The sequence below is a fragment of the Triticum aestivum genome, chromosome 1B, assembly GCF_018294505.1.
Source record: "Triticum aestivum cultivar Chinese Spring chromosome 1B, IWGSC CS RefSeq v2.1, whole genome shotgun sequence".
Classification (NCBI taxonomy): domain Eukaryota; kingdom Viridiplantae; phylum Streptophyta; class Magnoliopsida; order Poales; family Poaceae; genus Triticum; species Triticum aestivum.
In genome coordinates this window covers 168,698,361-168,709,247 of record NC_057795.1, presented here as the reverse complement: position 1 = coordinate 168,709,247, position 10,887 = coordinate 168,698,361, and the positions used below count along the sequence as shown (strand labels likewise).

General features: G+C 52.5%; 1 protein-coding gene across 1 annotated transcript; it reads right to left on the bottom strand.

The window, feature by feature from the left end:
* Positions 1-6,562: 6,562 nt before the first annotated feature.
* On the bottom strand, positions 6,563-10,053 carry LOC123077895 (uncharacterized). The gene is made up of 6 exons (XM_044500263.1): positions 8,442-10,053; positions 7,851-7,889; positions 7,571-7,740; positions 7,159-7,450; positions 6,824-6,987; positions 6,563-6,717 (listed from the first exon to the last, which is right to left on the bottom strand). Exons 1-6 carry the CDS (start codon positions 8,480-8,482, stop codon positions 6,563-6,565), a joined length of 861 nt encoding a protein of 286 aa, XP_044356198.1. The 5' UTR covers positions 8,483-10,053.
* Positions 10,054-10,887: the final 834 nt, after the last annotated feature.

Genomic DNA, 10,887 nt, shown 5'->3' with positions numbered 1-10,887 from the left:
GGGAAATCGCCGACGTAGTACATCGTAGTCCTCCCAGGTGGCCGCGTCCGAGGACGAAGACGACCACTAGATCTTGAGCCGCACCACGGGCGCGTCACCGTGCTTCATCATGCGCCGCTCTAGAATCTTGACGGGCTCTGCCATTGAAGCAGACAGGTCTTGGACTCGGGGAAGCTCGGCGAACACCAGCGTGTAATCCGGCATGAACGGCTTCAGCTGGGAGACGTGGAAGACTGGGTGCACGCGGCTGTTCGGCGGCAAATCCAGCTTGTAAGCCAGCGGTCCAATCTTCTCCAACACGGTGTAGGGGCCGAAGAATTTGTATGCGAGCTTGGCGCATGGGCGCGAGACCACCGAGCGTTGCACGTAGGGTTGTAACTTCAGTAGGACTTGTTCCCCCACCTGGAAGGAGCGCTCGATGCAGTGCTTGTCCGCCTGCTTCTTGAAGTGGTGCTGGGCGCGCGTCAGTTGCGCATGGATGGCATCCGTATGAGCTGCCCAGTCCAGGTCATCGCCGGCTGGTGCCTCCTCTGCCCAGGTTGCCATGGCGCCCAAATTGGCTTCTCTGCCGTACAGGGCCTTGAAGGGTGTGCAGTTGAGGGAGGAATGGAAGGTCGAATTTTACCAGAACTCAGCCATCGGTAGCCAGCGGCGCCACTTGTTGGGGAGTCGTGGACGGCGCAGTGCAGGTACATCTCCAGGCACTGGTTCACCCTCTCGCTCTGGCCATCGGTCTGCAGGCGGTACGCCGTCGAGTACAGAAGTTTGGTGCTCGCGCTCTCGAGGAGCTCACGCCAGAGGTTGCTGGTGAAGATCTTGTCGCGGTCGGAGACAATGGAAGAAGGAATCCCATGCAGCTTCACAATGTTGTCCCAGAACACGCGGGCGACTGCTGCCGCGGTGAAGGGGTGGCGAAGTGGCACAAAGTGTGCAAACTTGGTGAAGCGATCAACGACCACCATGATGGAGTTGCAGCTCTCGGACACCAGCAAGCCCTCGATGAAATCCATTGTCAGGTCCTCCCATGGCGCAGATGGAATGGGCAAGGGCGCGAGGAGGCCGGCCGGCTTGGTATGCTCGTGCTTGGCCTGTTGACAGATGGTGCATTGGTGCACGAATTCCTCCACGTCCTTCTTCAGGCCACGCCACTCGAAATGCTTCTTGACCCGGTGATAGGTCGTCGTGACGTCGGACTGGCCGCCCACCGCGCTGTTGTGGAGCGCGGCGATCAGCTTGGTGCGCAGGGCCGTGTTCGCACCAATCCAAAGCCGGCCTTGGCGATGAATGATGCCTCGATGGAGCTCGTACCCATCTGCATCCGGGCTGGACACGACTAAGTGCTAGAGGTGTTCCTGGGCATCCGCGTCTGTCGTGTAGGAGTTAGCCACCTCTTGCAACCATGTCGGCTGACAGGTCGAGAGCGCGGCCACGTCCATTAGCTTGCCCACCCTGGAGAGCGCATCCGCCACTCCGTTGTCGAGGCCGCGCTTGTACAGGAAGCAAAATTGAAGACCGACGAGCTTGGACATGGCCTTGCGTTGTACGTCTGTCTCCAGGTGCTGTTCGCCCAAGTTGCAGAGGCTCTTGTGGTCTGTGAGGATGTCGAATGGCCCGCACTGAAGATACTGACGCCATTTGTCCACCGCCATCATAACCGCGAGAAACTCCTTCTCATAAGTGGAGAGTTTCTAGTTGCACGCGCCAAGCGCCTTGCTGAAGTAAGCCACGGGGTGCCCCTCCTAGGTGAGCACCGCGCCGATGCCCGTGTCACAAGCATCCGTTTCGATGGCGAACGGCTTGTCGAAGTTGGGGAGCGCGAGCACCGGGGTGGTGACCATGGCCTGCTTGAGCAGGTCGAACGCTGCCTGAGCGTGCTCGGTCCACTCAAAGCCTTTCTTGGTGAGGAGCTGCGTGAGGGGCTTGGCGATGATGCCGTAGTGTGGCACAAACTTGCGGTAATAGCCGGTGAGGCCGAGGAAACCGCGAAGTTCCGTCGCTATCGTCGGCGTAGGCCACTGCACCATGGCCTGGGTTTTCTCCGCATTGGTGGCGACGCCCTCGCGGGAGATCACATGGCCGAGGTAGTCGATGTGGTCGGTGGCGAACTCGCACTTGGAGGCCTTGACATAGAGTTGGTGTTGACGAAGCAATTCCAGCACCGTGCGCACATGTTCCAGGTGTTCTTCCATCGTTTCATTGAAGACCAAAGTATCATCAAGGAAAATGATGACGAACTTGCGGATGTACTTACTGAAGATCACGTTCATCAGGCACTGAAATGTTGCTGGTGCATTGGTGAGGCCGAACGGCATGACGCGGAACTGAAAATGGCCGTGATGGGTTTTGAACACTGTCTTGGCATCATCTTCTTCTCACATTCGAATCTGATGGTAGCCGGACCGCAAATCCAACTTGGAGAAGACCGTGGCACCCGCTAGTTCATCGAGCAGTTCATCCACGATTGGCAGGGGAAACTTGTTCTTGATTGTCGCGTCATTGAGCCGGCGGTAATCGATGCAAAACCTCCAGGTGCTGTCCTTCTTCTTGACGAGAAACACCGGTGCCGCGTAGGGGCTCACGTTGTGTATGATAATCCCCGAATCCAGCATCTCACGGACCTGCCGCTCGATCTCGTCTTTCTGCATAGGAGAGTAGCGGTAGAGGCGAGTGTTGGCTGGAATCGCCCCTTCCACCAACGTGATGGCGTGGTCGTACTGCCGGTGTGGCAGCAGGCCGTGAGGCGCGGCGAAGAAATCGACGAACTCGTCGAGGAGATCGGAGAGCGGGGTGTGGCTCGGTGTCTTGCACTTGGTCTGGACGGGCGGGCAGGCATCCACCATGGCCATTGCCCACACCTCATTGCCGGCGATCAAATTGTGAAGCTCTGCTGGTTCCACCGCCGTCAGGGTCTCGGTGGTCTTGGGCTTGACGCCGCGCAGCGTGACTTGTTCGCCGTCGTGGAGGAATGAGACGAACTTGTCTTGCCAGTGGGAAGTCATGGGACTGTGCTCCACCAGCCAGTCCATGCCTAGAATGTCGCCCTAGGCGCCGATGTCGAGCTCGTGCATTGGTGTGGAGAAGGTGTGCCCTTGCATCCACCACTTCAGGCCGGGCACGATGCGATCACAGGTGATGCGATCGCCGTTGGCGACGCGTACTTCCATCGGAGGCAGCGGTTGAGTTTGCGCGCCGATGCGGTCGACGAAGCTCTTGTTGACGAAGCTGTGGGTGCTGCCCAAGTCGAGGAGCAGCAGCATAACCTGATTCCCCACCAGAGCACGCAGGCGAATGGTACTTGGCGAGTCGGAGCCGTCGAGCGCCTGAGCTGACAGCACGTAGCACTCTGCAGGCCGCGCTGGTGGGTCGGGCTCGTCCAAGAGCTGGAGAACATGGATCGCGTCATCGGAGAGAACCTCGCCATGCTCCCCCACATGGATGGTGAGCAATTGTGCCGGCTGCGCGCAGCAATGCTCCCGTGAGTATTTGTCCCCGCACTTGAAGCAGAGATTGTTGGCGCGCCGGTAATCCCGCAGTTGTCGCTCCCTTGCGAATTCATCGCCGGTAGCGCGTGGAACGGCCGCTTGGCGCGGTGGTGCCGCGTTGGTTGGTGGAGGAGGACGCCCTGGAGGAACCGGTCCGACCCATGGGCGTGTCGTGCCTAGCTCTTCCTCCTGAATGCGCGCAAGCACCGACGCGCGGGTGATGCTCGACGGGGCTTGTAAGCGAATTGCTGTGCGCAACTCGTCCTTCAAGCCCAAACAGAACTGGGTGATGAAGAATTTGTTCATCATGGAGGGATCCGGCGCCAGAAGGTGATACATGAGCTCATCAAACGATGTGCAATACTCGGCGACGCTGCTAGTCTGCCGTAGTTGAAGGAGACGGTGCATAGTGAGCTCGAACTCGTCCGCACTGAACTCTTCGAGCAGGGCGGCTGCGAACATGTCCCATGACAAATTGCGGTGGCTCTGGCGAAACGCTTGGAGCCAGTGTACTGTCTGCCCTTCGATCTACAGAGCAGCGGTGGGCACCCAAACATGTTGACCCACCTTGTAGAGCTCAAAGTACGCCAAGCACCGATCCAACCAGAGGTAGGGTGCAGATCCGTCAAAGCGGGGGAAATCGTGTTTTGGGGGTTTGTGGTAGGAGCTCTCTGTGTAGCTGGGACTGGGCGGCGGTGCGGTGACCCCAGCCATGGGCGCACCGAGAGGGGGAACCGGGATGAGTGGTGGTCGGTTGTCCCCCAAGCGAGCGTGAGCAGAAGCGGGGCGATGGGGCTCCGCGTGGGGGGGCTGGTGACGCGAAGACGGCGGCGGCGGTGGTGGTACCAGCGTGGTGACGGATCCCGCAGGTGAGGCCGAGCAGTCGACGGTCTTGCGGGCCGCATCGACATCGGCCTGCGTCAGATCGAGCTGCCGCGCAAGACCCCGCAGCTCCAGCGCGATCTGGTTGTTGAAGGAGAGTTGCGCCTCCAGTTGCTTGTCGCGGAGGGCGGTCTGCTCGTCGAGCTTGGTGAGGAGGGAGTCGAGCATCTTCTCGATGTTGGCGTTCCCTTCCTCCATGGCCTCCAGGACTTGCCGCGTCGCAACGGAGGGCTTCGAAGGCGCCGTTGCTTCGGCCTGAAAGGGGATCGAACCCCGCGACGGATTTTGGGCGAGATCCGGCGAGCGGACTCGCACCGTACACGGTGGATGTTACCGATCCACCTCCCAAGCTCCGATGGTGCAACGACGGTGAGGGGAAGGAAAATTGGCTCTGAATACCAAAGCAACAACCCCAATCGGATCGAGGGGATCGGGATCCAGAGAGGGGACGAGGGAGCAGGTGAGGAAGGGGATGAGCTTGGGGAAGGGGCTAAGATTTCAGAGGAAAGTTGGATACAGAGAATGGTTCACACACACATGCCATACACAGCCACAGGCGGCCACCCTTTAACGCTACCTACGCCTCCACTTAGCCGGCCAGCTGGCTGGGCCCACCAGCCAGCTCCTTAGTCACGCTAACAGCTGTTTAGGCGTGACATGGTGCTTCATCTTTGAAGCCATGTCAACTGAAATGTTCTAACGAAATTCGAGCTTTAATTGCCATAGACAGAAACTGCAGGATTGTCTTATTGTCTTGATCTAGCATCATGGAAGACGAATAATCTTGAGTTGGTTTTCCGGGCCCCAGTCTTTCTCGAGTTCGTCCACAACAAAGTTTGCTGGGCGGTAAAGGTTTTTCTTTCTTTCTCAAGTCATTACGCCTCTAAAACTTGTAAAAGTTGAAGATCTCCACAACAAAGCACAGGGTGTCTTGGTAATTTTTATGTAAGTAGTCTCTCCCACTACGCATTGATTTCTATCTAGATAAAGCTTCTCCCACATTAAGACACATCGTCATAAGGTGTTGCCGCTAGTCTCAAAATGATGTACCATGGCACTTTCCAGATCTTCTGCCATCTTTGAACCTCACGATCAGAACCATTTGAGTACTCTCTGCGTTCTGTGCAGCCGTGCCGTTTCAGAATATCACTGTGCACCTTGTATTCTCACTTCAGCGAGAGACAAGGAAACACTCCTATTATCAATGTTACATGCCACAAAATCCTCGGTATGCTCAGCAATGGGAATCGCAAGAATTACTCCAGCACAATACTCATTGACCATCTGACGGACCAACTATATATCCCAATTATTTGTATATATAATATATATACAAGACCCGGGATAGAAGGTGGCCATGCTAAGGAGCACCCAACGGCATCCAAGGGTCCGTCGAAATTCATCTTTTCACCTGAACTAACTCGTCATAACATCCCCTGTTTGACTAGCGCCAACACCTTTCAAGAAACTATGCCGGAAACAAACTCATACCTGGCATCAGTTTGGTGTTGACAATATTTTCCACTCTGAAAAGAGTTTGCTTGTAAAAACAGAGTTCGAAGGGAATTTGCAGCTTGACCCATTCTCCATGCTTGTCTCACGAAAGTCGTCGTACTGAAAGATGTTTGTGCGTTGCCACGGAGTTACAAATAAATCTATAGGCATTGATCAAAGGGTTTTCTATTGCAGAAAATTTCGCAGAATCGCCAATGCCTTCACCCCCTCCTCCCCACTCTAGTTCCATTCCTCTCCAGCCATATGGTTCCCTCAATCAATTGTGTTTGACCGATGTAACCATAATATACGTTCGCTCGACATATAGATTTTTTCTCAGACTATTATTACTTCTGTTTCACTTGATAATAAATCTCTTTCTGGAAATAAGCTTCGCGTTGTAGCTATTATACTACCCGTGTAAAAGTTGAAGATCTCTGCAGCAAAAGCACAGAGTGTCTTCTGATCTTTATGCAAGTCTCCCCTGCTACGCATTTGTTTCCATCTAAAGCTTCTTCCACATCGAGACACACATCATCATGCTTGTCAATGCCATTAGTTTTAGACTTCTTGTACGTTCAGCACGACCCAACAATCAAACCAACAAAGGTACGGATGGAGAATCGCAGTTCAAGCAAGTATAGAGCGCGCGCACACACACACACGACACGAGACATGATTATCCACGAGGACGAATAATCTAGCTACACCGTCTTGGAGGAAACAATGACTTCAACCTGAGCTTCAATGCAGCACTTTGTCTTCACGAGATAACCCTTTGATGAGTCCTTGAAATCTTCCAACGATATGAACTTGTCCCATAACGAAGTGTGGGTATCATTCTTGAACTGGATCCGGGCTAAGGCCCCCCAAAAAAACCATGCCGATCAGGAAATACGATGATATCAATTTGTTCAGCATCTCAAATCTGGTCTATTGCGTGAAATTTGTACTAAAGGACGAACCTGATGATTTCGCGTGGTTCCCCGTTTCCTGGTCTTTGATGCTTATGCTAACTTCTGCAAGGATTGCCGAGTCCTTATCGAGTGTGTCCGGAACCTTCATGCTCAGAGACAGGGAGAGGTAGTTCCCATTCTTATCGTAACCAGATGGATAGAGAGTGATGAACCTGAAAATCAGAGAACATCACACGGTCTAATCCATCACTCATAAGAACAGGTCGATCTCCAACGGTCTTTGTTTTTTTGAAACCGAAATATGATAGCGTTTGAGTTCAAATGAAATAAAGACAATTCTGTATAAACCCAATAATTAAGAATTAATATTATTGGTCAATTACCATTTGTGTCCACAGAGCTCAAACTCTGGGGAGGTGCTCGGGTTCTTCAACACAAAGAAATCATCAATGTTCCAGGTGTAGACTTGCGGGTCACTGCAGATGTTGCTAGTCTTCTGAACAAACAGCGTCTCTGACACATCGTTACCTTTAACAGCGACAACTTTGATGAACTGGATACCGAAAACACAGCTGTCTTTGACGAGGAATCCAGAGGATTGCTCCTTAAGCTTCGCGAGGGGGATCATGCATGAGCTCCCAGAGACTCTGCTTGTAGACTGAAAACTGTGGCTCACTGCAAACAGAATATTCAAATGTAGTTCCTCTAGTAAAAAAAAAACTGGCTATAATCAACACTATCAATCTAGTAGCCGACTAGTTGTGAAGCTTAAAGAACTACTATTTGCTAACCTACCTTGATGCTGTTCGTGGTGCTTTCCATATGACTGATCATATAACAAGAACTTGAAAGTTGCCTCCACGACCGTATGGGATCTCTCAGATAGTTGAAACAGCACAAGCATAAGAGAAACATATTCATTTTCGTCGCCACTCTTTCTGTCCCTTGGGTTCAGCATCAGGTTCCTGCAAATCAAGTCAAGAGACAGCAAAGAAGTGAGAACGCATTTTGTTCATGACGTGGATGCATCAAGCTGTCCACTCTGTTGGAATAGCTGAAAAAATAGCAACTGTACCAGTAATGCCCCCTGATCTCAAACACACTGGAGTTCGTCCTGTTAAAATATTATTGTATTTAAGATATAGGTAGGAGTTAGAGATAGAATAGGTTTAACATGTACGACTTGCCCTCTACTTCAAGTCTCTCTCCCTCACAATGTATTCTATATATACCCCATATGAGGGTCGGATCAATACAACAGAAACAACACCATATTCATCCATCCTATAATATTTATATGGTATTAGAGCGGTTAGTCTCACGACGCCGATCCTAAGACCTTTCACACCTTCCGTAGCGCGCCCCCCTCGGGGAGATTAATCTCCTCTCCCCGGGGGCGCGGCACCCAATTGATCAAAGATCAGATTGGTTCCGTAGATTAGATTAGATGAATTCTTCATAGTTAGAAATTCCATCAGATCAGTTTTTCATTAGCCACCAAATAAATCCAACGACCCTCAGATTCCGGAGCCTACAGGAATACGATCTTCTTCATGAAATCGTGCGGTGCCAGGCGCGGCCATGTACGGACGCATGGACACTGATCCGACCGGTCTACACGGCGCGAGGACGACGATCGTGGCGAGCAGCTGCGAAGGGGACGCACCTCCGATCGCGGGAGGGCGTAGATCTCGCGGCGATTTCCATCACGTACGAGATCGTACGCGGATCTCCCGACGGCGCAACCAGCAACTCCTTCGAATCAGCAGTTCAGCACGGAGTTACCCATCGCCAAACGCCAGCAACCGCACCGACTTGTACGCGGAACAAGGCCATGCGCACATGCATACGTGCATGGCAAAACTCGCAAAAACCGCCATGCGTACGCGCATGGCATGGTGCCTTGAACTTGAGCCACGGGCCTTCTGCAAGGATCAAAAGGCAACGACGCGTGGGCCTCTGCGATCTACGGGTGGGAACAACCATCATCGTGATCCGATCTGGCCGACGACCACAGCAGTCTCGGTGTGTCGGACACCGGGAGAGCCCGTTCGAGACACGCGCACGGACGCGATCTTCAGCAAGCCGACTCCATCAACCTCCTGCGCGCCGGCTTGCCATCTACATCAAGCTGTACGATCTACACCGGCCGCCACGTCCGGAGCCGAGCTACATCATCTTCTGCATGGCTGCATCGACCGCCACAGTCGATCTGCACGGCTTGCCATCTACATCAAGCTGTACGATCTACACCGGCCGCCACGTCCGGAGCCGAGCTACATCATCTTCTGCATGGCTGCATCGACCGCCACAGTCGATCTGCACGGCTACACCCACGCCTCTGCATTGAGCCGAGCGACATCAAGTTGTATGACTACGCCAGGCTACGAGCCAACATACTTCTTCGACACGACACGACATCGACACTTCGTCGCCACGAGGGACGCCTTCAAGCGACTCATCATTGTCGACACGCCACGGCAACGCCATCACAGGCACTTCATCGTCAAGGTCTTCATCAATGTGGTCTTCACCAATATCTTCATCAACACACCACCACTGCCGCCTCGTCCACAAGATGGACACCTAGCGTCCTCTGACAGACTTTTCTGCAAGACGCGACCTCGACGACGGCAATGACCGCGTCACGACGACGGCATCGACCGCGTCATCCACGACGGCACGACTGCATCGACACGGCGTCACTTCAGTGATGACCCTATACAGCCACACGGTTCTGGCAAAACCGATGTGTGCTCGGTGGGCTTCCTCCGGTCTTGGCAAAACCAATGGACTCATCGCCGGCGACACCCTCTGACATCTGCAAGGTGCATCGTCAACATCTGCAGCTCCGTCATAGCGCATTTTTTTTGCGCCTCCGGCTTTGTGCGGCTTCATCATCCACGACGACTACACCATCGATCATGGCTACCTCGACCATGGCTATATCGCAATGATCGGCTACCTCGACATCGACATTCATGGCTACGTCTACAGCAACTCATCGGCGACAACTTCAGTCAACAGCGTCCGCGTCGTCACTAGCGTCCACGCCACTCCCGCTGTGACTGCGGGAGGGAAGAGAGGACAGACAAGGAAGGCACCAGAAGGGGACGCAGTCACCGCCCTAGGTGTCGACCCATCAGAGACGCAGTTGATGATGGCGCAGTGGAGAAGACGACGAAAGCGCAAGACTACAAATTCAATCGCAATCGTCCGCTTCACTCCCGCTACGACTGAGGGGGAATGTTAGAATATTATTGTGTTTAAGATATAGGTAGGAGTTAGAGATAGAATAAGTTTAACATGTACGACTTGCCCTCTACTCCAAGTCTCTCTCCCTCACAATGTATTCTATATATACCCCATATGAGGGTCGGATCAATACAACAGAAACAACACCATATTCATTCATCCTATAATTTTTATACGTTCATCCTTCACCCTTATCAAGAAGCGAGGAGAAACCATCAATCCTCCATCTGAAGGTAATCTCTGACCCGTTGAATTCCTGGCAATGCCCTTGGTTTGACTGGCCTACAAAACAACAATGCTTGCATCAGTAACAGCATGAAAAGATCACAATATATAGCAGCTCAAATCACATCAGCAGATCATGAGACGGAGAAGCACTCATGATTGATCCGTTAAATTAGTGCAGTTTTGTCAATTAGTGTGAAGTGCTTTTTGCTATTCTCGCTCTCTACACAAGAATTTATTGTCCTTGTGCACTATATATAGATCTGTAGAATGATAAAACTCACTGTGCCAGAATTACTCAGAAAATGGGGTGAGTTTTTTTTTTTTTGCTGCTAAGAGGCGAGCTTTATGCTAGCTTCTTCCTTCCCAGGGACTTCGCACAGAGGCAAACATAGAAGTTGGACTCAGGCAAACTGATGGAAGAAAAATAGGAACATTTGACTCTTTTAAGTATTGAAGAAAAATGTACTATATGTTCAAATGATCACAATGTATAGCAGCTAAAATTATTATCACACGAGCGGCCCAGTAAGAAGCACGAAATAAACCCTTACTTGAACCAGTAACACATGAGTTCTCAATAAGCCTTGCCTCCTTGGATTTCAGACTCTGCCCGTGGTTTGAGCTGCCTG

Coding starts and splice junctions, on each gene's coding strand:
- LOC123077895 (XM_044500263.1), bottom strand. CDS start 8,482: ATGGAAATCGCCGCGAGATCTACGCCCTCCCGCGATCGGAG. Junction 6,988..7,158: donor GAGCTCTGTGGACACAAATG/GTAATTGACCAA, acceptor TCTGATTTTCAG/GTTCATCACTCTCTATCCAT. Junction 6,718..6,823: donor GAACCACGCGAAATCATCAG/GTTCGTCCTTTA, acceptor GGGGGGCCTTAG/CCCGGATCCAGTTCAAGAAT.